At 41.7% G+C, this 27,907-nt stretch overlaps 1 protein-coding gene across 3 annotated transcripts; it reads left to right on the plus strand.

The window, feature by feature from the left end:
- The first annotated feature begins 25 nt into the window (after positions 1-25).
- On the plus strand, positions 26-27,869 carry LOC124132317 (transcriptional adapter 2-beta-like). Of its 3 annotated transcripts, XM_046496163.1 has the most exons (17): positions 26-260; positions 398-457; positions 3,168-3,268; positions 4,090-4,130; positions 7,240-7,290; positions 7,895-7,951; positions 9,508-9,611; positions 10,211-10,283; positions 10,559-10,721; positions 11,443-11,522; positions 11,700-11,771; positions 13,680-13,744; positions 17,416-17,465; positions 18,838-18,878; positions 19,306-19,391; positions 25,350-25,412; positions 26,387-27,869. In XM_046496163.1, the coding sequence occupies exons 1-17, from the start codon at positions 168-170 to the stop codon at positions 26,507-26,509; spliced, it is 1,323 nt and encodes a 440-aa protein (XP_046352119.1). In that variant the 5' UTR covers positions 26-167; the 3' UTR covers positions 26,510-27,869. The 3 variants fall into 3 exon arrangements, 1 of the variants encoding a protein (XP_046352119.1); XR_006860785.1 differs by lacking the exon at positions 26,387-27,869 and having other exon boundaries at positions 13,680-13,787; positions 25,350-25,413; XR_006860784.1 differs by lacking the exons at positions 25,350-25,412; positions 26,387-27,869 and adding an exon at positions 18,361-18,568 and having other exon boundaries at positions 13,680-13,787; positions 19,306-19,388.
- The last annotated feature ends 38 nt before the right edge of the window (positions 27,870-27,907 follow it).

Below are 27,907 nucleotides of genomic sequence, written 5' to 3' on the forward strand. Positions count from 1 at the left end.
GGATATTCAAATGGGTTATGGGAGAATGTGACGTCACGGTTTCACGATCGCAGATGAACAAAAGATGGCGAGTGGGGAAGATTTGGTGGATTGAATGGCCAAACCGCCTCCAAACCACCAAACTGGCCTTTTATTACATCCACCGGATGTGTCCTTGTGCGTAGGGAATGGAAAAACACAGCTGTAGCAATTGCCAGTGTGATATTTCTGGCTTCAGAATTCGATGTGCTGAATGCCCAGACTTTGACCTTTGTTTACAGGCAAGTGTGACGTCACGAGAAAGCTTTCGCTCGAAATAGGTCATCTCGTTTTCCCTTGAAATCAAACTGTATAATGCATAGTCTTATGATTGATTTGAACAAAAGTTTAAGATTGCACATTTTTCTTTATTTTGCAGTGTTTTTCTTACGGAGCAGAAGTAGGATCTCACCGAAAGGACCACCGTTATCGAGTGGGGGTGAGTAAATGCAGAAGCTACAGGCACGGACTTCCCCAGCTGGGATTAACCCGCCCATGCATGCATAAGCCAATCAAATTGTCCGTTACATTGAAGTTCGGTCGATGTAATACCCGGAAGTGAGAGAACAAATAAGTTTTACTTAGTAAAAATCTTACAATAGTGACTGATCTAATTAAGAAGCTTGAAATAAACAAATTGAAGACCCCACTTATCTCTGTGTCCAAGTATTCATAAGATACTGAACGGTTTTTAAAAGAATTATTGTTATTACTCTGAGGGTAACAAGTAAAGCCTTGCTCTCTCCTGTTATTCTTAAAAACAGAACAAAGCGTTCTTGACCTTTTCTTATTAATATATTATACATTTATCTGAAATCAATGATGGTGATATAACATCATGTGCAGCTGGATAGTATTTATTATTATCCTTCTAGATCTATTTTTGATGAAACCTTACCTGCAAACAAGCTCATTTGTCTTCCAGCTAAAGTTAATAAATTTGATTATTATTGAAATTATGTGATGAGATTTGAGAAATTTAGATTAATTAATCACTCGTAAAGAAGATGCTTTCTCAAATTAGGGGATAGTTGTAATTTAACATAAACTGTTGCCTTACTCAGTAAACAGAGGGGAGAGGAAAAGCAATTTCAGCCTACTAATAGCCTTAACTTGTGTTTGGTAGGGATCCTGGACCGTGATCCTTTTTAGTATACTTTATTGTTCATTTATATGGACATTTATAAGGTGGGATTCAGACAAGTAGCGCTGACAGAGCTCCAGATAAGCTTTTGGTGTTGTGGGTATTTTACCCATGCATTTTAAAATCATTGGGTATCAGTAACTCTATCTGCGTATTCAAATTTCTGTTACCCACTAGTTTTTACACATGTGGGTATTTAAGTTAAATATTTAAAAACACTATTCATCTAGTCCCTACAAACTGGTGTCGTGTGGGTTCGAGAGCTTTATAGGACTAAAAAATACCATGATACTTCCACAAGAAAGTGTGATGGCAAATGATCATGATGTAACTGTCATCGTGGAGTTTGGCAAGGTTGACGGAATGCCCGTTATAATTTCAAAATAAGTTGCTGATTTGCTAATCGAATATGCAGGGTTACTTCACAATATTTTGATGATACGCACAAGTTTTATTTTTGTAGCGTATCTGTAATGTTCGTTGCGTATTTGATACGCTTAGATTATATTTTACTGTGTATTTCTGCTACTTCGCCAACTCATCATGCTCATATTCGCCAACTACTTTTGTTGACCCTCTTTGTCAATTCAGTAAGTTTGAAGGCAGCATCCTTATCAGGATTCTGCACCCCTTTGACAGCCAAAACACAATGAATCTGTTTATCCAAAAGAAACCTGCACAAGACACATTTGTTCCTACTATGGTACACCTATTTGAGTATAGATGCCATGGGACTCAGAAATGACATGGTCTAAAACAGCCACTATTTTAGACCATTCAGAAGTGCAACCCCACCCCTTGTTATCTATAGCGTCGCAAAGGCATGTGTATCGGGGATGCATTATAAAAATGTATATGGCCTGAGCCTTATGAATGAAATTCCCCCATACTAATTTCGTCCGGATTCTGGTTTACATGGTTTAGAATAGTTACCCAGCATGGGTGGTCAGGCTCTGTGACTTGGCTGATTGTATGTCATCATACCTCACCGTTGCTCATATTGTTCAAGGGACTGTGGGGTAGTCTAGTGGTTAAAGCATTTGCTCATCATGCCGAAGACCCGGGTTTGATTCCCTACATGGGTACAATGTGCGAAGCTCATTTCTGGTGTCCTCCGCCGTGATATTGCTGGAATATTGCTAAAAGCAGCGTAAAACCATACTCACTCACTCTCTCACTCATATTGTTCACTGGATTGTCTGATCTCGATTAATTACAAGCCAACGTAATATTGCTGGAATATTGCACTACAGAAATCATAAATGTGGCTCTGCATGTACCATGTACCATGTACCATGTGTCCTGAGATTTAAGAAGCTCCATGCTAATTAGCTGATTAGAAAGTTCACAACCTATTGTTAGATGTTAAGGGAGACAGGTATGAAATCAGAAAATCATGCGATTTTAATTAGAAAGGATGGCATGAATACTTAGATGTGCTGGTCCAGAATATTCCAGGTGGATTTTGCTGAAAGTAAAACAACATCCATTCCTTAATTAATTGTATGCATCATTGCTTTTTCCATGATCTCAATAAACTTGTTTGCAGAAGCTTAAACTTGATGCTCATTTGTAAAAAAACAAACAACTTGACTGTTATTAAAGGTCAGTCAGGTATTTCTATTCTGTGCACAAAATAAGATGATCAGATTCAACTGTAAAGCAGGGGTAGAAACTAATATTTTTAGTCCACTAGTCATTGTAATGATTACATATAGCAAAACCCTTACAAATGGCAAATTTCTACTAGTCCTAATGATACCTAAACTATTGGGCAGATTGGCAAGGACTACAGGACTAGTGCCAATTTCCAAAGCTGTAAAGAGACCTTCGTACTTGCCTGCTTGTTGTGCAGTTGCATGCATGGGGTAATTATTAGGGCTGTTACGATTCACTCGCATATTCGTTGCAGCCCTAGTAATTATCTATCACTGACCTACCCCATTCAATATTATTATGATCTCTGTTCACAGCACTGATTTTCAATTTCTGGTTCCTCTTTCAGAGTGACAGCCCTCCCTCTGTGTTTGACAATCCAGACCCCTGGTCTCTGGCAGAAGAAAATATGTTACTGGATGCTGTAGAACAATATGGATTTGGCAACTGGTAATTCAAGCTTTGAAATTCGTATTCGTTTAGGACAAGTCCATAGGACTAGTGTCGACCTTATTTACAAGTCCTCAAGAGTTTGTAGCTAGTCCTGCTTGAGCAAGAAGAAAATTTGACTGTTTACATTTTCAGTCAGTTGTACTCAGTTCCAATTTGTAGCAAGATTGAATCACTGAGAACTGGTTCAAAATTATATCCCTCAAATGCTACTAGTCAATGAGGATTACCATCAATGGATTTTTACTTGTAACAATTCAGTCATCTTGGGCTAGCGGACTAGTGTGGATTTCGAAGGCTGATAATTACACTGGCTAAGTGTCGGGTGTTACTACTATGATGATGATTGTCAGTGATTATCATGGTTATTGTCAGTGTGACTGGTATCTGTTTAACATGTGTCAGTGGTCAGACTCGCTGACTTGGTTAATGCATGTCATCAATCCCAATTGGGTGGATCGATGCTCATGATATTAATCACTGGATTGTCTTGTCCAGACTTGATTATTTACAGACCGCCGTCATATAGCTGGAATATTGCTGAGTGCGGCGTTAAACAACAAACTAACCAACCAACAACCAAAAGTCATTTCTTCATGAACCATACCATTACATATTTTTTAAACCTAATGCTTGAAATTCACCTCATATTGGCCTCATCATGATCATAAACATACCTCATGTATAATGTGTGAACAACATAAATGATTCTGAATTTTGATGTTTGTTCATGGCAAACCAAACACAACATATACTGATAGAGCGTAGTGATTTTGTACATGTGTAGCACGTAACCCCATATTCTGTGTGTTGTTTTGCAGGGAAGATATTGCTAACCATGTCGAAAGCCAGAAAGCACCAGGTATGTTATGGATGAAATATTTGAAATGTTGATTGTTTTATGTATTTAGGCATGTCAGAAATTGGTCCCCACTTGGTCTCTTTGAACAATGAGGGGGCACGGGTGGCCCAGTCATCTAAGGCGCCGCTATTCGCTGTGCAGAGTTGCGTCCCTTGGAAACGCCAGAAACCTATGATTGTGGGTTCGAATATCGGTTCGCCCCGATTATGTTCCTAGGTTTGTCAGCAATATACCCGTGCTCGCAGGTTTCACCGAAGGGGTAAACGTCTGAGACCCGCATCACTGTAGGCTTTCCTCCCACATGACACGCAGTGATATAACTGGAACACTGTTAAAAGTGGCGTTAAACCCAACTCACTCACTCGCTCTTAGTACAACGAGGAGACACCATCATTGACTCATGTTCAATGTCAAGATTGCCTTAGTATATGTATGTGTAACTGCTTTGAAAACTAAGCATGAAAGTCAAGGGATCCTTGTTATAATCTTAATGCTAAAAGTTAAGGGTTCAAATACCATAGAAGACCTGGGCCTACTTTGCTAAGTGATCATTTTGTGCGTTGTACACAATGTTCCTTATCTATGATGTTTGAATATTCCACTTGTCCACTGCAGGGAGGCTTGGTAAGAATATGTCCCCTCCACTATACATTGCTTCGTGGTTTGTTTGTTTATAAATTGTTTTTATTCATTCTAGAGGGTAAATAGTCATCGTATCATATAAAGCATTTAAAAGAGAAATGGGCCTCCAATTTTTTAAGAAACGTCTATCTTTATTTGGTTTTGGAATGCATGTTATAACTCCTCTATTCATTGTTAAACTCAGAGTTGTTTTTGAAAGTGTCCTTGATATAGCGATAAATCCAAATGTTGATATCTTTCCAAAAATATTTGAAAAATTTGATAGGAAAACCATCAAGTCCCGGGCTCTTATTATTTTTCATTGACTTAATAGCAGCAGCTATCTCGTTAAATTTTTATATCTTCATCTAGTTCTTCTGAAAGATTGTTATTTAAAGTTGGAGTGGTTATGTCTTTTAAACAATCTAAACCTTCAGCATCAATATCTTCTGTCTACTTGTATAATTTTTCGTAGAAGTTTTTCTGTTCCGTTATTATTAGAGAACCATCTGTTATTTCCTCACCTTTATCAGTAATAATAGTATTGATAAGTTTATTCGTATAGTTCCTGTTTTCTAGGTGGCAAAAGTAATTAGTTGGTTTCTCTCCTTCGTTATACCACTGTATTCTATTACGTATTTGAATTCCTCTCATTTCTTCTTCTTTATTTGTTTCGAGCTCAGATTTCCGTTCTGACAGTTTGGATAACAATGTTTCGCTGACGTTTTGAAAGTCATTCCTTACTCATGTTTCTAATTCAATTATATATTGTGTGGCCACAGTAAATTATCCAGACCTGATCAGAGATTGCCCCAAGTCTGTCGGAAATTTCAGGAAAATTTCCCAATTTGGAATTACAAGTTTCAGAGTTACATTATTGTAATAACTGATGATGTTGCTTTGTCAGTTTACTTGGGCCAGGCTTTATAAGAAATACTTTAGAGGCTGTTGTGGTACAGGTGTTAAAGTCCTGATGATGGTTTCACGCATAACTGATTCATTAATTGAGCAAGCTGTGCAGTGAGCCCTTCACCCATCAATGTAGTCTGTGCCAAACACTTTTGAGACTACTTGCTCCAACATGGCTCGTCACATCATTTTCAACAAGACCTAACAAAAGTTTACAAGCCTTGGAACCGCCTCCATGGTCTTGTGGTAGAGCGTCCCCCTGGAGAGCGGAAGGTCCTGGGTTCGATCCCTGGCCACGTCATCCCTAAAGACGTTAAAAGATGGAACTTGTTGTTACCCTGTCTGGCGCTCTGCATTAAGGGGCTAAAACAAGGACTGGTCTGCTCGGAGTCAGTATACTGTGTCTGAGTGGGGTAGTCATGTTATCTGCGGCATGGTATCTCAGTGAGCTAGCACTATAAATAGGCATCAGTCCGGACTAGTACAAGCAGCCACACACACACGTGCATGGACGTCACTATATAAGTGCAATAATCTTGGACGCAATGTTAAACCCAATTTCACCTCACCTCACCACCTTACTGGCTTTGGGGTTCTAACCAGTGGCTAAGGAAGCAGACTGTCAGCGTTTCTAGTTAACTTGGGAAGTCTTGAGGTAATAATCCCGATACAAAACATGAAAGATTTAAGGGATACCCCTAATCCTTATGCATCAATTATTGAACTGTATCATGTCTTATACATTTTCCAGTTATGTCAAAAAGTAAAATGTCCTTGAGTTACAGCTCTGTGGTTTTGGCTAGATTTGTATAGGGGGCACGGGTAGCCCAGTCGTCTAAGGCACAGCGATTCGCTGTGCAGAGTTGCGTCCCTTGGGCACGCCAGAAACCTATGATTGTGGGTTCGAATCCCGGTTCGCCCTGATTATGTTTGTAGGTTTGTCAGCACCATATCGGTGCTTGTGGTTTTCACCGAAGTGGTAAACATTTGAGACCTGCATCACTTCGGGCTTTCCTCCAACATTAAGCTGACACGCTGTGATATAACTGGAATAGTGTTAAAAGCGGCGTTAAACACAACTCACTCACTCACTAGATTTGTATAGCAGCCATTCTTTTAAATGTCTTTTCTTTTGAGCATGTTGAGTCAATGTTCTACATGTTCTACCCAGTTGGGAATTCTGGGTTAGAATAGGTCCCTAGCAATCTATGCTGGTCGTAGGAGACAACTAATCTACTGGGAATCAGACTTGGAGTCTTGATGACTTTGTTGATTGCGTGTCATCGTACCCCATCGTGGATCGCTGCTCACAATATCATCCACTAGACTATCTGGTCCAGACTTGATTTTTTATAGACCGCCATCACAAAGCTGGAATATTGCTGAGTGCAGCGTTACACAACAAAGCACGTACATGTTCTATTAATTTAGTAAGAAAAACATTCACTGTTCAGCATGTTCAGATTTTTATATTTGGTTCATTATGTTTGTTCTCATAACTATTGATAACGCTTTGTGTTGGAGGGAAACAAACGTACTTCTGTAACAATTCATCACAATGAACCTCTTTGTTTTTCAGAATGCCAGGACCATTATATCAACTTCTTTGTTCAGGGAAACATAGGAAAAGGTAGATTATATTCTTCTTTACTTAATTTTTATACCCCCGACCTAAAAAGGTCAGGGGTATATAGTTATACCAAGGTTCCGTTGACACAGCCATCTGCATAATGCTAACCCTGCGTCACAGGGCCATATGACACAGTTGAACCAATCAACTCAACTCGAAAGGGTGCACGGGAATCACGCTCGCACAAATACGGGGTTATGCAGATGGCTGTTTCAATGAATGCTCGTTCCACCCGTGACGAACAGGTCTGGTTGTTGATGAAATATAGTGATATCTAAATAGACAGATTTATTATTCATGCACCGATTGTCTTTAAATGTAATATCCAGTTATGCATGACTGTTTAATAATCTCATACCAACTTTGACTGGAGTAGGTCCGATAGTTTTTCAGATATTGTAGTAAATGACGGTACCTTAAATTACCTTCCAGACAATAAATGTTTCAGGTATTAACATGATCAAGAGATTGTAGACTCGCATGACCACTACCGACCCTAATAATAACCATATCATGTTTATATTTTAACTCAAGTCTTGAGTTTAGGCAGTCAAGCTTATTATGCTCTGTTGATGGAATCCTTATCTCTGTCATGCTGTTCCAGCCACATTCCCGACAGAATATGGGTTTCGAGTGTCGGACCACACCTGTCCTGATGGTGGTGAGTCGTGCTTTTATATATCCATGCTTCTCATCTTGATATTGAGGTTGTAAGATGTATGGTATGTGACAGGCATGAGTGAAGTAACATGTTTTTGACATACCTTAAAATTGCACCATGTTAGCCTTGGGCAATGCATATCTGGTGCATTCTCATGATCGCAGTGGCACATTAATACATAACACTAAGTCCATGAGTGACGTCATCCAGCCCACTGCTTACAGTGATAAACCTTGGATTTTCAAAAGGTGGCCCTAGGGCCCATAGACCTTGAAAATTGTCGGCCTTTTCATGAATATTGGGAGGCATGTGGTAAAGGTGATGCTTGTAAACACAAAAAACACATGAAGCATTTAAGACTTAATAAAAATGCTGTATAATGCATTGTTAGGCTGCTTCAGTGCAGCCATCAGTGTGGGTTACTGCAGTAAAAAATCACCCGGCTTCCTGCCAGGTCTGGGGGCAATATTGCCATAAATCTAAACATAAATATTCTGTATTGATTAGCCTCTCGCGGATGTTTTGTTCAACAACAAATAGTCCAAGGCTAAGTTTACTGGTTATTACCGGTAAACGGGAACCCTGATATAATATCATCACGTCATGAACTATAATAAAGGCATGATGCTGAAAACACTGATCGAAAACAGGACAATGACATTTGTTATGAACATTCTCAGAATGACACAAATCTTTATGAGGGCATTTCATTGGTCATTAGAAAGGCTATTAATCAATCACATGACTACAAGCTTAACGTATTTGCGATCCGGAAGTTAACTTAAAACTCAGAATAAGTTGTAAATGTGATTGTGGAAAACAAAATAGACAGCACACATACGTTGTATCATTGGGTAGTTTTTAACTGAATCATCCGGTACATTGGGAAAAATTGCTGATTGCTTAGTTTACGAGAAAGTTTTAATCTTAATCTCTGCTAATAAAACAATGCCTTGGAGAACAGGAAATACAATTTACATGGTAAATCATCATGTCTAGTGATGTGTTGGCCATCGACTCCCTACGACTCCACTCTGGTCATACCACTGATCGTCTATAACGCTAATTTATTTGGACCCCAAAGGTAGCGTTGTAGCGAGGGATCACTGTATACTTGATCTAATAATATGTTGGCCAGTTTGAGTAAGTTTCCTGCACATATCGTATACGACGAAATAAGCGCCCAGAGTGCTCTCAAAATTAGAAATAGGGGGCTCTTATTAGAATATTATTTTGCTGGAAAAAACAGAGTTGAAAGATAAATTTCGTGGTTTATGCTGGCAGCCTGAAATGTTATATACGACAGATATATTTTTCCAGAATTTAATTGCCCATAATTAAGGGTGCATATAACACACGAGTGCTTATTATACGCGAATAAATAAGTCTTGTATACATTGGTAAATCGGAAGGGGTGCTAATTGGGATTGTTCAATAGCAAATATATTAGCAATTATCGCCTTATTAGAGCGGGGCGCTAATTACGTCGAATACGGTACCTGTGATGCTAATGCTCTTCCTCTTTGGTGTGTTGAAGCTATAATGATGTGTTTCAGGTCCACTGTCCCCCAGTATCACGGTGCCAGTGCCGCCTCTTGACTTGTCCATCCAGGAACAGCAGGAGTTGGGCTACATGCCTTTCAGAGACGACTTCGAGAGGGTAAGTTTTCTCTTCCCTATTATGGTGATACTTAACATTGTATGTCCAGGGGTGAGAATCTTCCTCGGATACGCAAATGTTCGTGATTTTAGTGACCACAAAATCTGATGGCGTCCCCCATAAACACCCCCAAATTATGAACCACGCTCCATTGCAAAGAAATTTCATCTGAAAAGGAAAATATCTATTCTCATCCCTGCATGTCTGTCATAATCATAAAGTAATCATGATAATGCAGGGTTTTACCCCCAATAATTAATTTCAAGGGTCATTACAGGAAAAATGAGAGTCCTTTAAAGTAGTGAAATGGTGTAGTGTACTTTACTGTAAGATTTCATGACTATTTTAATTACAGGACTTTTAAATTTCTTGTAATGAATTTGGTACAAATATGTTACTGTGCATCCCTTCGGATGCAATTTATTTTTGTTCTACATCCATTCTATACTATAGTGCATACTGGATGCACATTTCAGCGTCATGTGAAACTCAGATAATATAAGTGCAAATTAACCACTGATGGACATTAGATACTTTGAAGAATTGAAATGAAGAGGATCTGAAGAAATGTTCCAATGTTATTTTCTGTTATGTTCCAGGAGTTTGATAACGATGCTGAAACTCTAGTCAGCGGTCTAAGCATCAATCATGATGATGATGACCTAGATATAGGTATGCTATCTTTCACAGTTGTTTGAAACCATATCTGACAACATGTACAATATTTCGTGTATGTGTGTTTTTTAAAGTTGGTGTTTTCTGTTAACATTGAGAATGTCGAGCAAATGAATTAGTATTATTGTTCTGAGTGAATGTGATGTTTTGAGTGAATGAAAATTGATAACAGCTGCCTCAGCTATAGTTCTTTGTAACTCAATCTAAAACTCATCATTACTGATAATGAAGATGTTTTTGATATTAAAACAATTCTTGTTTTTTATTGACAGAAATTAAGTTATGCCAAGTTGACAAGTATAGGTTAAGAATACGTGAAAGGGAGCGAAGAAAAAAATTGGCAAGAGATTATGGTTTAATAACATCAGCAGCATCCACCGGTTCCAAACAGTCCAAATCACAGCAACAGAAGAAAAAGATGTCAAAAGATGTCAGGTAATTACTTTCCCCATTGCTGTGCCTGAAATAGTCCCATCTGTTACATGTTGCCATTGATGTGTAGTAATGATAGTATGTGATACATCAATGAATGTGGCAGCCTTGGTATGTCATGCCAGACCCAAGAAGATCTGGGGTAGAATAGGTCTTCAGCAACCCAAGAGGCGACTAGCTTGCCGTAAGAGGCGACTATGCTTGCCGTAAGAGGCGACTATGCTTGTCGCTTCACACACGATTTCACCGAAATTAATAAAAACAATATTAAAAGGAATTTTGAATAGAATTAATGAAATAAGTTACAAACATAAGTCCAGATATACAAAGAACACTGTTTTATAGCCAGACAGTGTAATTACATGATTAAATTGCGTACTTCAGTATGGATTTGTTGACATGGTATTTCCGGTGTTTCGTGCTCACGGTAATGTCTTTCCATGGGGGGGAAAAAACATCCAAACTCATAATTCGTGTATAATGCGCACCCCCTTCTTCACAGCTGTGTTTTTTGGAAAAAAAGTGCGCACTATACTCAAGAAAATACGGTACTATTGTTTTGTCCCATACTTGATCAAACTCATGTTTGAATTTGGAATTTGATCATGTTAATAGACTACTTTGTTGTGGTGTTGGTATTTAAAAGTTAAAAGATGTTTGTTACTTGTTACAATGGATAGTGACAGGGAAAGAAGGATGTACATTTTTGTCTCTTGCTTTCCAGGGAATTCCAGGAAAAAATGAAATCATTTTCCCAGTTTCACGCGGCAGCAGAACATGAGCATTTCTTTGACGATTTACAAAGTAAGTGGAACAGACCGTAGTTCAAGCAGCGCCCTGATAGTAGGGAGCCATTTATACTGATATGGTGTATGACTGTATCTGGTGAAAGTAGAGATTTATTTGTTTACAAGATAAATATGCATGATGGCATTAAAGTTTGTCAACATCAGATAACAAGTTCTTTGGCTTTTTTTGCAGAAGAAAAAGAATTGAAATCTCGAATAAAAGAACTGTCAAGGTACAGGCGGCATGGTTTAAGTGTTATCAGTGGTGAGTTTTTGCATTGTTGGTGCATACTTGGGATAACATTTTCATTGTTAATCCTTCTTGCTTGGTTCCAGCAAGCTAATTGTCTCTGATATTGCTGGCTTTTAATTATTGCTGGCTCTTTGTTGCATAGGTGATTTAGGGAAATGTTCTTCTTACTTTCTTGTTACAACCCTGTACGAGTCAAGGGAGGTAATTGAGTTTGTTAATGATTATTTTGTTTATAAGTTTGCAAGGGGCGGTCGGGTAGCCTAGTGGTTAAAGCGTTCGCTCATCACGCCAGGTTCAATTCCTCACATGGGTACAATGTGTGAAGCCCATTTCTTGTGTCCCCCGCCGTGATATTGCTGGAATATTGCTAAAAGCGGCGTGAAACCATACTCACTCACTCACTCATTATAAGTTTGCATGATATTACAACAGTAACTTTTAGCTACTGTAACCGTGGTAACATCAGTGCATGATTATAATGGTATAAAGTTGCTTTGCTTGGTTTGTGAAGTTAATGATAGAAAAGCAATAAGCATGTTATTTTATATCTTGGTGAGTGCAAGATAAGGAATATATTTGGTGCAGCCGTGCATCTAGATCATATGATTTTTGGCTTCATTTTCAGTGGTATGTTGTCAGCAATGGTGTATATATTAGCTCCAGATAACATTATGATGTTTATTGCACTATCTTGATGTTACACCGAACATGACTTTTGATACTCGTGATCTCTATGTTTGGCAGTGGGGTAACCAAATGGTGAAAACGTTCACTTGTCATGCTGGTTTGATTCCCCACATGGGTACACTATGTGAAACCAATTTCTGGTGTCCCTGTCGTGATGTTGCTGGAATATTGCTAAAAGTGGTGTACAGACCCGTGAAGATTCCGGGGTAGAATAGGTCTTCAGCAACCCATGCTTGCCCTAAAAGGTGACTCTGCTTGTCGTAAAAGGCGACTAACGGGATTGGGTGGTCAGGCTCGCTGACTTGGTTGATGCATGTCATCGATCCCAATTGCGTGGATCGATGCTCATGATATTAATCACTGCATTGTCTGGTCCAGACTTGATTATTTACAGACCGCCGTCATATAGCTGGAATATTGCTGAGCGCAGCGTTAAACAACAAACAAACAAACAAAAGTGGTGTACACCCATACTCACTCGCTCGCTCTGAGGTCTAGGGACTTGATTACTTCGACATAAGGATGTGACCCAATCTCATTAAAATCAGATCTATGTTCTCACTACCGCTAAACAAAGATCTGAGGACATCACATTACAGGTCACATTAGAACGATCTTTCGCGAACTTTGACCGACCACTGAAACGACTAACAAGGAGTTGACATCAGCCAATTAGAAAGCAGCTTTCTCTAGCTTTACGGCACTCGTTTCAAACTGGCGACTTCCATTTCAGACTATGCTTGAAAAATATGTTGACACAGTTCTCTATTAAAATTTTGACAACTGAACAAATGAACATTCCGGAATGTCTAATATGTGGTTGTGATTGTATGGCAGTGCTTCCCACGTACTGTGCAACGCCTCCTCCGTTTGCCAGAATCCGTCAGGACTACCCCGTGTTAATGTTTTCGAGGTTACATGATTAGAAAACACATTCCGACTGTCACTTTCATGATCTGGTAAGCGACGCTTTGATTGGTCGGATGAAAGGTTGTTCTGACAAGACCCGTAATGGGATGTCCTCAAATTTTTATTTTGCGATAGCGAGAGCTAAGATCTGATTTTAATGAGATTGGGATGTGACCATTTTGAAGATGGTGAATCTGCCAAGTATAACAGTTGATAATCATTATCCCTAACTTCTGGACTTGTTTACTTTGACATAAACATGTGACCAGTTTGAAGATGGTGAATCTGTCAAGTATGACATCCAATCCCGTTTCATCTTTGTAGAAATAGAAGATTTTGAAGATGAGAAGTACAGAAGGGAAAAGAAAAAAGAAAATCGTAAAAAGATGGTGAGTTTCCTGTTGAGTGCCCGCTTGCTAAGACCAAAGAAGAGTAAGTGTTTGTTAAATTTGATCGTCCATCAAGCCTCAATCCAATCTTTTGTTTGATGCAAGCTTAGCCTTAGAACACAATCTTTACTCTTTCTCCATGTTAAGCCTCCATTAGCCCAGGACTGGCAAAACACATTACTTACCATGTTTACTGAATGTGCATTTAGGCCATGTATTCTTTTCGTGTACCATATCGACTGGAACTATTTCACATTTTTACGAAACTCATGTCTACATGTTCTATAGTATCCGACATCAATTTCCCTTGATACCATAAAAAGTCCTCTCGTTTCATAAGAATGGTATCTAACGAGAATGTATGTGATATTCTCTATGTATGCTCCAGTCTATTTTCATAACGTGAGTCAAACAGTTTTGTGAATATATCCAGGTTGATGCATGACGCTGCGGAGGAGACGTCTTGTACCCCTGGTTGTTGTCATGGTAATAGTGTTATGTCGGTCCTGTTTTGGCAGCTATGAAGTCATTTACCAATCATGGTGATGATTAAGTAAGGATAAGGAATATGGATGAACAACTTCTTTATTACAATTAGGAGCGACGTTTCGGTGTAGGTTTTAACACCGTTATCACAATATCATGATAAGGGTGTTATAACCTACACTGAAACGTCGCTCATGATAACGGTGCTATACCCTACACTGAAACGTCGCTCATGATAACAGTGTTATAACCTACACCGAAATGTCGCTCATGATAACAGTGTTATAACCTACACTGAAACGTCGCTCATGATAACGGTGTTAGAACCTACACCGAAACGTCGCTCATGATAACAGTGTTATAACCTACACTGAAACGTCGCTCATGATAACGGTGTTATAACCTACACTGAAACGTCGCTCATGATAACGGTGTTATAACCTACACGGAAACTTTGCTCTAATTGTAATAAAGAACTTGTCCATCCATTTTCCTTATCCTTACTTAGTACTCCAACTTCTAAATGCCTCTCAAAGTAGTCATTGTGCATGTTGTGATGATTGCTGATCAGTGGCAGAAATAAGATTAATATGTACATATTTTATAGAGCTAAACGACAGCCTCCGTGGTCTAGTGGTAGAGCGTCAGCCCGGAGAATGGAAGGTTCGGAGTTCAATACCTGGCCGCGTCATACCAAAAGACATTAAAAGATGGTACTTGTTGTTACCCTGTCTAGCTCGGCATTAAGAGGCTAAAACAAGGAGTCAGTATACTGTGTCTGAGTGGGGCATTCATGTTAAACTGCAGCATGGTATCTCAGTGAGCTAGCACTATAAATTGGCTAGTACAAGCAGCCACACACACACACACGTGTATGCACATCGCTATGTAAGTGCAATAATCTTGGACGCGACGTTAAACCCCATTTCACCTCACCTTATAGAGCTTAAAATGCGACTTGATTAATCATCTTAAATGTGTTTTACAGTGTAACTAAAGAATTCAGTGGTATGTGTAGCGTCGTGTATCAAAGTGCCTTACTGTTTTCTTCACATTCCTGAAATCTATGCTTGACTTTGATCACTGGATTTTCCTTCCCTTTTAGGCATTGCATCATAATCTTCTGTCTGTATTCTCATGTATGTCATTTAAGCTAATCCTAAATTTCACTTTTATAAACATTGAACTGAATGAACGAAAAAGGCTTCTAATATTTTGAATGCTGATTACATATTCTAAAATTTAGAAGAAAAATTTTCTAATCATGCTAATAGTAGGTTGCATTGACATTTTAGTAATAGAAAAACGTTGTCATCTTCAAAAACTGAATGTTATCTATTGTGTGAGAGTGTTCATTTCTCATGCTGCTTAAGCATATTATCTGTTGTTGAATGAGAACTTCCATGAACATGTGTAAGTTTTCTGTGGAGTAAAAGAAGGATTGAGGCCATGATGGGCAATGATCATATTTTCCTTTGATGTTTCAGTCTTTAGAGGGACTTTCCAAGTTTTCTTTTTATTTCATAGTTTCATTTCCACATCTGTCATATTCTTACAACACTTATGATTATCATGTAGAACTGTAGAAGTCTGTTTCATAGGGCACCTACAGGAATGCATGTTTCCTTGCTTCTGGCAGACCAGCTTCTGTTATCATGGACGGTTACAGAGCTATCTTGCTTCAACACAAGAACTGTAATCATGGAAGCGAGGGGGGGAGGGGGGCATCAATATGGCTGAAAGATAAAATGAAGGCATGACTTGACTCACCATGTAACTAATAATAAGCTGTGTATCGTTCTACAGTTTGTTTATTTGTAGAAATGCTTCACATATTGCAGGCTGTATGGATATTCTGTAGTTCAATGGAATCATGTGAACATGCTAGGCCTTGGTCCCCATTTGTTATGTGAATCAAGGTTGGTCTACAAGTAATGTTATGTGAAACATATGTGGAGTAAGGTAAAGTCACATGTAATGTTATGTGAAGAAGTTGTAAGGTAAAGCCACATGTAATGTTATGTGAAGAAGAGGTGGAGTAAGGTAAAGTCACATGTAATGTTACGCGAAGAAGTTGTGGAGTAAGGTTAAGCCACATGTAATGTTATGTGAAGAAGTTGTGGAGTAAGGTAAAGCCACATGTAATGTTATGTGAAGAAGTGGTGGAGTAAGGTAAAGCCACATGTAATGTTATGTGAAGAAGTGGTGGAGTAAGGTTAAGCCACATGTAATTTTACATGAAGCAGTTGTGGAGTAAGGTAAAGCCACATGTAATGTTATGTGAAGCAGTTTTGGAGTAAGGTAAAGCCACATGTAATTTTGCATGAAGCAGTTGTGGAGTAAGGTTAAGCCACATGTAATGTTATGTGAAGAAGTGGTGGAGTAAGGTTAAGCCACATGTAATGTTATGCGAAGAAGTGGTGGTGTAAGGTAAAGCTACATGTAATTTTATGTGAAGCAGTTGTGGAGTAAGGTAAAGCCACATGTAATTTCACATGAAGCAGTTGTGGATTAAGGTAAAGCCACATGTAATTTTGCATGAAGCAATTGTGGAGTAAGGTTAAGCCACATGTAATGTTATATGAAGCAGTTTTGGAGTAAGGTAAAGCCACATGTAATTTTACATGAAGCAGTTGTGGAGTAAGGTAAAGCCACATGTAATTTCACATGAAGCAGTTGTGGAGTAAGGTAAAGCCACATGTAATGTTATGTGAAGAAGTGGTGGAGTAAGGTTAAGCCACATGTAATGTTATGCGAAGCAGTTTTGGAGTAAGGTAAAGCTACATGTAATTTTACATGAAGCAGTTGTGGAGTAAGGTAAAGCCACATGTAATGTTATGTGAAGCAGTTTTGGAGTAAGGTAAAGCCACATGTAATTTTGCATGAAGCAGTTGTGGATTAAGGTAAAGCCACATGTAATTTCACATGAAGCAGTTGTGGAGTAAACCAGGTGCACATGTGTTATCATGATTATGGAGTAAGGTTGGTCCAGGTTTGATGGTATGTGAGGCAGTTGAGGCTTAGATAGGTCCACATTTGGTGTTATGTGAAGCTGGTCTTGTCAACCTCAGTTACCTTTGTTGTGTTTAGTATGGGACATTATTCCACTCCATGTGACTTGTTTTCTGTTTCATCTCAATCTTGCTACATTATTTCCTCCTCTCAACCCCCCTTTGTGTGTACAGGGCAGCTCAACTCCGACAAAACGAAACTCAACGGTCTCAAAAAAAGCAGAGTAAGTCATCCATCTTCTACTTTGACAGTTCTGTGTAAAGCAATTTATATTACTTAATACCATTACAAACCTCCTCAGAGGGGCTGGAAGTGCCATCCTCAATGGTGGCAGGAAATGTGTCAGTGATCCAGTCTTGTGGGAAGGGACCCCAGACCCTGCGATGTTGGTGGTCAAGAATTCACTTCGTCTTGCCAGTGGTGAATTATTTTTTTCATTGTCACCGGATTTAGGGTTGTAGCCGTGTCTGGCTTTAGCACCCTGGACTTATCTTGTTGGTCTTGGTCACCTTGGCGGTAGCATCGTGGCTAGTATGTGTGACGACCAGGCTGGTAGGGTCATCTTGGCCGTCTCTCACCATTGGCCAGCCATCTGTATCTTCTTGACCGCCCAGGGCTTGTAGTGACAGACACACACGAGGCAGTGGCAGGTCCTTGATGCTCCACTTCAATGGCTGCCAGGTTTCCTCACTGACATGGACAGCTTGATCTTGGCAGCTGTCTGAGCGTGCCTTCCCGGCTTCCATCAGCGACTGCCCCTACCGCAGACTCTTGCCAAGGAGATGAGGCTGAAGGGTTAACGGGTCATCATCCTCCAGATCAGAGGGAGCCTGGAAGTGTTGTGCAAGATGGTGCCATTCATCTCTTGTCGCATACTCCCTTTTAAGATTGTAGGCAGACAGGATTGGGGTCATGAATGGCACCTTCTGTCCATCACATGCCAGGGTCTGAAGAAAAAGCGTGGAAACATTTGTTGAGTGTTTCTCCTTGTAAACATCTTCTGCAATAACTTTTACAGGTGGCTCCCATTTCAGAACATGCCTTCCAGGCAAAATAAAGTCCCAATAAATATATATGAGGAATTGCATAGGTCATTCCTTTTTATGTTTTATACTTAGACAATACCAGTGCCGACACCTTTACAGGTCATCACCGGGATGATACATGACATCAGAATGATAAACATGGTGGCGCACATGTCCAGGTCACATGGCAACAGAGATATAACTGGAATACTGTTAAAAGCGGCGTAAAACCCAACTCACTCACATGGCAACACGTGACAGCTTTGAGGATGTCTGTTCCAGGCATGTCCCAGCTAAATGTGTAGGCTTTGCTGTATTACCCCTCTGAGAAGTATGTTAAATGGTTTGGCCATTGGTCTTTTTGTAAGTATGTCCTTTTAAAGGGAATACCTAAGAATTCCTAACATATACTCACTCATCATGTAACTCTGAAAGGCACTTTACCTTCTAGTAACAATTGTTTCCATTGCTGTATTATCCAAAGGAAATTATGAAACTAGATTACTAATTTTATAGCATCACATCATCAGCATTCTGGTTGTATAAGATTTTATTGTGATTCTTTTGCAGAGGAAAGGTAGAAAAATTAGATATACTCATCGACGACGACGGTGAGTAAAACTGAATCATTTGAATTGAATATTTAAGGTGCTCTGGTAGTAGTTATTGATGACAAAAGCACCAAGCAATTAAAACTTTGTTGTTTTTTCCTCTCTTTCTGAATATGTTGACTCATTCTGTGTGTAAATGATTTGGGGGGTCAGGCTCGCTGACTTGGTTTGTTGCATGTCATTGTATCTCAATTACGTAGATCAATGCTCATGATGTCAATCACTGGGTTGTCTGGTCCAGATTCAATTACCATCAGACCGCCTTATATAGGTGGAATATTACTGAATGTATCTTTAAACAACAAGCAAACATTTTATAAATGAAAACTATTGTATGTATGTAAAATACATCATTGGTAATGATCTCAACAGAGACCCTGCAGTCCTGTCAAAATCAGGTGAAGTTGAGATGATTGTGTTGTTACAGAAGTAAAAGATGAAGATACAGAGGAGGAGTGTAAGGAGATGGCCTCACAGCCGGGCTACGAGATGCTGTCCGAGAGAGAGAGAAAAGTATGAACAATCAATCCTTGAAGAGCAATAAGGTTGTCACATGGGGACAGGGCTGGTTTTAAGGTTTTGCTGGAATGATGCCAAAGAGGTTTTTTTTTAAGCCATGATATGTTGAGGTGTTTCAGATATACTTTAATTGTATGTCCTGCATGGCCCAGTGTACGTCCTCTATGGCCCAGTGTACGTCCTCTATGGCCTAGTGTATATCCTCTATGGCCCAGTGTATGTCCTCCATGGCCTAGTGTATATCCTGTATGGCCCAGTGTACGTCCTCCATGGCCTAGTGTATATCCTCTATGGCCTAGTGTATATCCTCTATGGTACAGTGTATGTCCTCCATGGCCCAGTGTACGTCCTCTATGGCCCATTGTACGTCCTCCATGGCCTAGTGTATATCCTCTATGGCCCAGTGTATGTCCTCCATGGCCTAGTGTATATCCTGTATGGCCCAGTGTACGTCCTCCATGGCCTAGTGTATATCCTCTATGGCCCAGTGTATGTCCTCCATGGCCCAGTGTACGTCCTCTATGGCCCAGTGTACGTCCTCCATGGCCCAGTGTATATCCTGTATGGCCCAGTGTACGTCCTCCATGGCCCAGTGTATGTCCTGTATAGCCCAGTGTATGTCCTCTATAACCCAGTGTACGTCCTCCATGGCCTAGTGTATGTCCTGCATGGCCCAGTGTATGTCCTCCATGACCCACTGTATGTCCTGTATAGCCCAGTGTACGTCCTCTATGGCCCAGTGTACGTCCTCTATGGCCCAGTGTATGTCCTCCATGGCCCAGTGTACGTCCTCCATGGCCCAGTGTACGTCCTCTATGACCCAGTGTACGTCCTCCATGGCCCAGTGTATGTCCTCCATAGCCCAGTGTATGTCCTCCATGGCCCAGTGTATGTCCTCCATGACCCAGTGTATGTCCTCTATGGCCCAGTGTTTGTCCTCTATAGCCCAGTGTATGTCCTCTATAGCCCAGTGTATGTCCTCCATGGCCCAGTGTATGTCCTTCTTAGCCCAGTGTTTGTCCTCCATGGTCCAGTGTATGTCCTCCATAGCCCAGTGTTTGTCCTCCATGGCCCAGTGTATGTCCTCCATGGCCCAGTGTACGTCCTCTATGGCCCAGTGTATGTCCTCCATGGTCCAGTGTATGTCCTCCATAGCCCAGTGTATGTCCTCCATGGTCAGGTGTATGTCCTCCATGACCCAGTGTATGTCCTGTATAGCCCAGTGTACGTCCTCTATGGCCCAGTGTATGTCCTCCATAGCCCAGTGTTTGTCCTCCATGGCCCAGTGTATGTCCTCCATGGTCCAGTGTATGTCCTCCATGACCCAGTGTACGTCCTCTATGGCCCAGTGTATGTCCTCCATGGTCCAGTGTATGTCCTCCATAGCCCAGTGTACGTCCTCCATGGTCAGGTGTATGTCCTCCATAGCCCAGTGTATGTCCTCCATGGTCCAGTGTACGTCCTCCATAGCCCAGTGTATGTCCTCCATAGCCCAGTGTTTGTCCTCCATGTCCCAGTGTATGTCCTCTATGTCCCAGTGTATGTCCTCCATGGTCCAGTGTATGTCCTCCATGTCCCAGTGTATGTCCTCTATGTCCCAGTGTATGTCCTCCATGGCCCAGTGTATGTCCTCCATGGCCCAGTGTATGTCCTCCATGGCCCAGTGTATGTCCTCCATGGCCCAGTGTATGTCCTCCATGGTCCAGTGTATGTCCTCCATGGCCCAGTGTATGTCCTCTATAGCCCAGTGTATGTCCTCCATGGTCCAGTGTATGTCCTCTATAGCCCAGTGTTTGTCCTCTATGTCCCAGTGTATGTCCTCTATGGCCCAGTGTACGTCCTCCATGGTCCAGTGTACGTCCTCTATATCCCAGTGTATGTCCTCCATGGTCCAGTGTATGTCCTCTATGTCCCAGTGTATGTCCTCCATGGCCCAGTGTATGTCCTCCATGGTCCAGTGTATGTCCTCCATGGCCCAGTGTATGTCCTCTATAGCCCAGTGTATGTCCTCCATGGCCCAGTGTATGTCCTTCATAGCCCAGTGTTTGTCCTCCATGGTCCAGTGTATGTCCTCCATAGCCCAGTGTATGTCCTCCATGGCCCAGTGTATGTCCTCCATGGTCCAGTGTATGTCCTCCATAGCCCAGTGTACGTCCTCCATGGTCCAGTGTATGTCCACCATGGCCCAGTGTACGTCCTCCATGGCCCAGTGTATGTCCTCCATGGCCCAGTGTATGTCCTCCATAGCCCAGTGTATGTCCTCTATATCCCAGTGTATGTCCTCCATAGCCCAGTGTATGTTCTCCATGGTCCAGTGTATGTCCTCCATGGCCCAGTGTATGTCCTCCATAGCCCAGTGTATGTCCTCTATAGCCCAGTGTATGTCCTCCATGGCCCAGTGTATGTCCTTCATAGCCCAGTGTTTGTCCTCCATGGTCCAGTGTATGTCCTCCATAGCCCAGTGTATGTCCTCTATGGCCCAGTGTACGTCCTCCATGGTCCAGTGTACGTCCTCTATATCCCAGTGTATGTCCTCCATGGTCCAGTGTATGTCCTCTATGTCCCAGTGTATGTCCTCCATGGCCCAGTGTATGTCCTCCATGGTCCAGTGTATGTCCTCCATGTCCCAGTGTATGTCCTCTATGTCCCAGTGTATGTCCTCCATGGCCCAGTGTATGTCCTCCATGGCCCAGTGTATGTCCTCCATGGCCCAGTGTATGTCCTCCATGGCCCAGTGTATGTCCTCCATGGTCCAGTGTATGTCCTCCATGGCCCAGTTTATGTCCTCTATAGCCCAGTGTATGTCCTCCATGGTCCAGTGTATGTCCTCTATAGCCCAGTGTATGTCCTCCATGGCCTAGTGTATGTCCTCCATGGTCCAGTGTATGTCCTCCATGGCCCAGTGTATGTCCTCCATGGCCTAGTGTATGTCCTCTATGGCCCAGTGTATGTCCTCTATGGCCCAGTGTACGTCCTCTATGGCCCAGTGTATGTCCTCCATGGCCCAGTGTATGTCCTCCATAGCCCAGTGTATGTCCTCCATGGCCTAGTGTACGTCCTCTATGGCCCAGTGTATGTCCTCCATTGCCCAGTGTACGTCCTCCATGGCCTAGTGTACGTCCTCTATGGCCCAGTGTATGTCCTCCATAGCCCAGTGTATGTCCTCCATGGCCTAGTGTACGTCCTCTATGGCCCAGTGTATGTCCTCCATAGCCCAGTGTACGTCCTCCATGGCCTAGTGTACGTCCTCTATGGCCCAGTGTATGTCCTCCATAGCCCAGTGTATGTCCTCCATGGTCCAGTGTATGTCCTCCATGGTCCAGTGTATGTCCTCTATAGCCCAGTGTTTGTCCTCTATAGCCCAGTGTATGTCCTCTATAGCCCAGTGTATGTCCTCCATGACCCAGTGTATGTCCTCCATGGCCCAGTGTATGTCCTCCATGACCCAGTGTACGTCCTCTATGTCCCAGTGTATGTCCTCCATGGTCCAGTGTATGTCCTCCATGTCCCAGTGTATGTCCTCCATGGCCCAGTGTATGTCCTCCATGGCCCAGTGTACGTCCTCTATGTCCCAGTGTATGTCCTCCATGGCCCAGTGTATGTCCTCCATAGCCCAGTGTATGTCCTCCATGACCCAGTGTACGTCCTCTATGTCCCAGTGTATGTCCTCTATGTCCCAGTGTATGTCCTCTATGTCCCAGTGTATGTCCTCCATGGCCCAGTGTATGTCCTCTATGTCCCAGTGTATGTCCTCCATGGCCCAGTGTACGTCCTCCATGGTCCAGTGTATGTCCTCTATGTCCCAGTGTATGTCCTCTATGTCCCAGTGTATGTCCTCTATAGCCCAGTGTATGTCCTCCATGGCCCAGTGTATGTCCTCTATAGCCCAGTGTATGTCCTCCATGGTCCAGTGTATGTCCTCTATGGTCCAGTGTATGTCCTCAATAGTCCAGTGTATGTCCTCCATGGCCCAGGCCTATCTTTACATTAATTATGCCATGGGTCAAGGGCATTCTCAGTGTTAAAAAAGGTTGTTTCCATGCAAGAAGTATTTATTGTAAGAAGTGAAGTTCCTTGCATGTGGTGGTGATGTTATTGCAGTATTGTTTCTTGTTAACAAGAGGTGACCGACTTGACATACCAGTATGAACCTCAGCATGCGAAGCATTTCGGTTTCCACTACTTTTACTTTTTGAACCGTGGGTCACTGATTTCAAACTGTTTACATTCCATGAAGGCATCAGGACAAAGCAAATTGATTAAAAAAAACATACAATTTTATGTTCAAACTCTCTTGGGATCACCACCTGAGTGTGCTTTACACATATCTGCCCCCTGTAAGAACACACTCATCCTACTGTAGTTGGACCGATAGACACACTCATGCTACTGTAGTTGGGCCGATAGACACACTCATGCTACTGTAGTTGGGCCGATAGACACACTCATGCTACTGTAGTTGGGCCGATAGACACACTCATGCTACTGTAGTTGGGCCGATAGACACACTCATCCTACTGTAGTTGGGCCGATAGACACACTCATGCTACTGTAGTTGGGCCAATAAACACTCATCCTACTGTAGTTGGGCCAATAGACACACTCATGCTACTGTAGTTGGGCCAATAGACACACTCATGCTACTGTAGTTGGGCCAATAGACACACTCATCCTACTGTAGTTGGGCCGATAGACACTCTCATCCTACTGCAGTTGGGCCAATAGACACACTCATCCTACTGTAGTTGGGCCGATAGACACTCTCATCCTACTGTAGTTGGGCCGATAGACACACTCATCCTACTGTAGTTGGGCCGATAGACACACTCATGCTACTGTAGTTGGGCCAATAGACACACTCATGCTACTGTAGTTGGGCCAATAGACACACTCATCCTACTGTAGTTGGGCCGATAGACACTCTCATCCTACTGTAGTTGGGCCGATAGACACACTCATCCTACTGTAGTTGGGCCGATAGACACACTCATCCTACTGTAGTTGGGCCGATAGACACTCTCATCCTACTGTAGTTGGGCCAATAGACACACTCATGCTACTGTAGTTGGGCCAATAGACACACTCATGCTACTGTAGTTGGGCCAATAGACACACTCATGCTACTGTAGTTGGGCCAATAGACACTCTCATGCTACTGTAGTTGGGCCAATAGACACACTCATCCTACTGTAGTTGGGCCGATAGAGACTCTCATCCTACTGTAGTTGGGCCGATAGACACACTCATCCTACTGTAGTTGGGCCGATAGACACACTCATCCTACTGTAGTTGGGCCTATAGACACACTCATCCTACTGTAGTTGGGCCTATAGACACACTCATCCTACTGTAGTTGGGCCTATAGACACTCTCATGCTACTGCAGTTGCGCCGATACACACTCTCATGCTACTGCAGTTGCGCCGATAGACACTCTCATGCTACTGCAGTTGGGCCGATAGACACACTCATCCTACTGCAGTTGGGCCAATAGACACACTCATCCTACTGTAGTTGGGCCGATAGACACACTCATCCTACTGTAGTTGGGCCGATAGACACACTCATGCTACTGTAGTTGGGCCAATAAACACACTCATGCTACTGTAGTTGGGCCAATAGACACACTCATCCTACTGTAGTTTGGCCAATAGACACTCTCATCCTACTGTAGTTGGGCCAATAGACACTCTCATCCTACTGTAGTTGGGCCAATAGACACTCTCATCCTACTGTAGTTGGGCCAATAGACACTCTCATCCTACTGTAGTTGGGCCAATAGACACTCTCATGCTACTGTAGTTGCGCCGATAACACACACTCATCCTACTGGTGATGGATATAGATAATTGTATCAATATTGGGTAATGAGACGAGCTACTACGAACATGGTATATCTGGATATTTGTGATATATGCAAGAGATTTATTATACATTTGCTGTTCAATTTCAGCTATGCAACTCCATTGGGATGACACCTGCCAACTATTCAACTATAAAAACCTGCATCATCAAAGTAAGATAATGGATTCAGAATGATTTTACCTCCAACTTGTATTGTCATTTATTTTTCCTTTCTTGCCCATTCCAAGTGATCATTGTGTAACAGTCTTTGCTAAATACTTTTGACACAACCAGCCCAAACTGGGCTATTAGCATCATTTTCAGTAGAATTTTGTGTTATTATGAGGACTATTATTAGCTGAGGATACTAGACCAAACAGATTTAATTATACAAGACTCAGGCTTCAGACAAGCATCTTCCCGAGGCAAGAGAATTAACTGACTTTAAAAGTCCAGTTTCCACCCTTGCCGAACTAGGCTGGAATTACTGGGCTCGATCGTTGCGCCACCAGTGGCTATTACCAATTATGTCCCTTCTAAGCCTCTCCTATGGACCAATCAGATTCCACCTCTTGTATCACTTGCGTTTGCTTCACACAAAAAGGTGGCGCCCAGTCAGGACGACCTGATCGATAATCAAGATCTATATTGTGATAAAACGGGTCTTACATCGCGAAATGCATCAAATCATGTGAGCACCTTGATTAAAAACATGAAAGGATTTGGAAAATATCTGCTGACAACGAATTGGCGATGCACATGCTTTGCAAATCCTGCAATCGATCGAAATCTGCACGACAGTTTATGAACCGGATTTCGATTTTGGTGCGCGATTTTGATTGGACTATGCATAGACTCATTAGTCCAGACAAAACGTAACTCCATAATACCAGCCTAGTTGGGCAAGGTGGAAACTGGACTTTTATAGTCAGTTAACTCCTTTGCCTCGGGAAGATGCAGACAAGTGGCTCAAGTCGCAGACTGGTGTAGATTAATTATGTCCGATAAAGCTGATTGAATAATTCATATCAGGTCATAACATCCACTCATTACTTGTTTCTGTATGTAAACTATTTGAAAAGGATATAATTGACATATAACTATGTATAGTTGCTGTAAAGATTTTCATTGATTGTTTTGTGCCAGGACTACCTCCAGAGGCGACAGGGATTTCCAGTAAAAATCCGATATCCAAGTGGCATGGATAAAACTCATCGCCGTAAAATCATGAGTTTTCTCTCAGACAATGGCTGGATAGGTGTCACGTGAGGTTGCCCGTAGCCTGCCTGTGGCAAGAAATTCAGTAAGGGAAGAGATTCAGAGACGCATCATGGGGACAGCAAGCAACAAAGGAGTCAAGGAAACTTGGAGCTGGGTCACCACACATGTGGGATGGTTCTGGGGGCCAATAAGACAGGGAGAGGCACTAGGAGTGCCGTATTTATTTCCTGATGGTGTGCAATGCCAAATTGATGCTTCCTATGTAGCCACAATGGTGTGTCTTCTCCAACACATGTCTGTTAAGTTAAAGTTCTTGTACAATCTGTATCTACTAGTGCAAAACCTGTTCCATGTATAAAAGGTCTGATTGTAATTTATTCCTTGTGCAAATCTTGTGTTTGGTTTGGCAAGTTTCAGCCATTTGTGTGTTAGCTTCTCGGATTATCATGTGTAGCTGTACATAAATGAGAGAGTGAGAAAGCAACGGGGATTGTCGTGCACGTGCCATTATCAGCATTTGCAAGCAAGGTGATCTCTCATGACAATGATTCATCAGCAGTGCAGGAATGTGTACCACATATCTGTTGGTTCCATCGTGGAATATTGATGGTAGTCCTATCACAGCATCTCAGGAACATCACCTCATGACGGGCCAAGTTGCCCTCATGCACACGAATGTGTACATTTAGGTTTTGTCATAAGCAATATGCATTGCTCATCATTTGTAATGATCATTGGAACCATTTTAATAATTAGCTCACTTGCCATAAAGGTCCTTGTCGGCGTATTTCTTTTTCGTTCACACAACTTTCACATTTACAGCTCTTGGTTTGTTACAGAACTGGTTGCTATGTACAAAATATCAGATTGTCATTCACATCTTGTCCATCCATTATTGGATCAGTGTGAGACTACACTCAGCAATGCATCCTGAAGACTGGTCGTCCGTGAGAAAATGATCCAAACGAACTTCACGTCAAGACTTCGATCATGGAATAATAATTTCATGTCATAAATCTGAATAGATGGACGACTTGGCTGATAAAAAAGTCAAGTTTGTTGTGGGTGATTTTACATCTGGTTGACCCATTTTAGTTTATCAAGTTCAGTTGTAAAATTATTTTATGTCTTTGTCTGATTTGGGTCACATTATGTACCTAATTTTAAGGCCGAACGTGAAATGGTGCTGCCAGTAATTCTGATTATTGTGTAAGTGATCCCGTTTTTATTACTAAAATAGGCCTGAGTCCTGTTTCCTTCCTGTAGCTCAAACATGATTAGGGCGATTTGCTGTGCAGAGTTGCGTCCCTTGGGCATGCCAGAAACCTATGATTGTGGGTTTCGAATCCCGGTTCGCCCCAATTATGGTTCTAGGTTTGTCAGCACCATACCCATGCTCGTGGGTTTCATCGAAGTGGTAAACGTCTGAGACCTGCATCACTTTGG

Source organism: Haliotis rufescens, unplaced genomic scaffold (genome assembly GCF_023055435.1).
Source record: "Haliotis rufescens isolate VD_foot unplaced genomic scaffold, xgHalRufe1.0.p SCAF_3, whole genome shotgun sequence".
In the NCBI taxonomy this organism is placed as follows: Eukaryota; Metazoa; Mollusca; class Gastropoda; order Lepetellida; family Haliotidae; genus Haliotis; species Haliotis rufescens.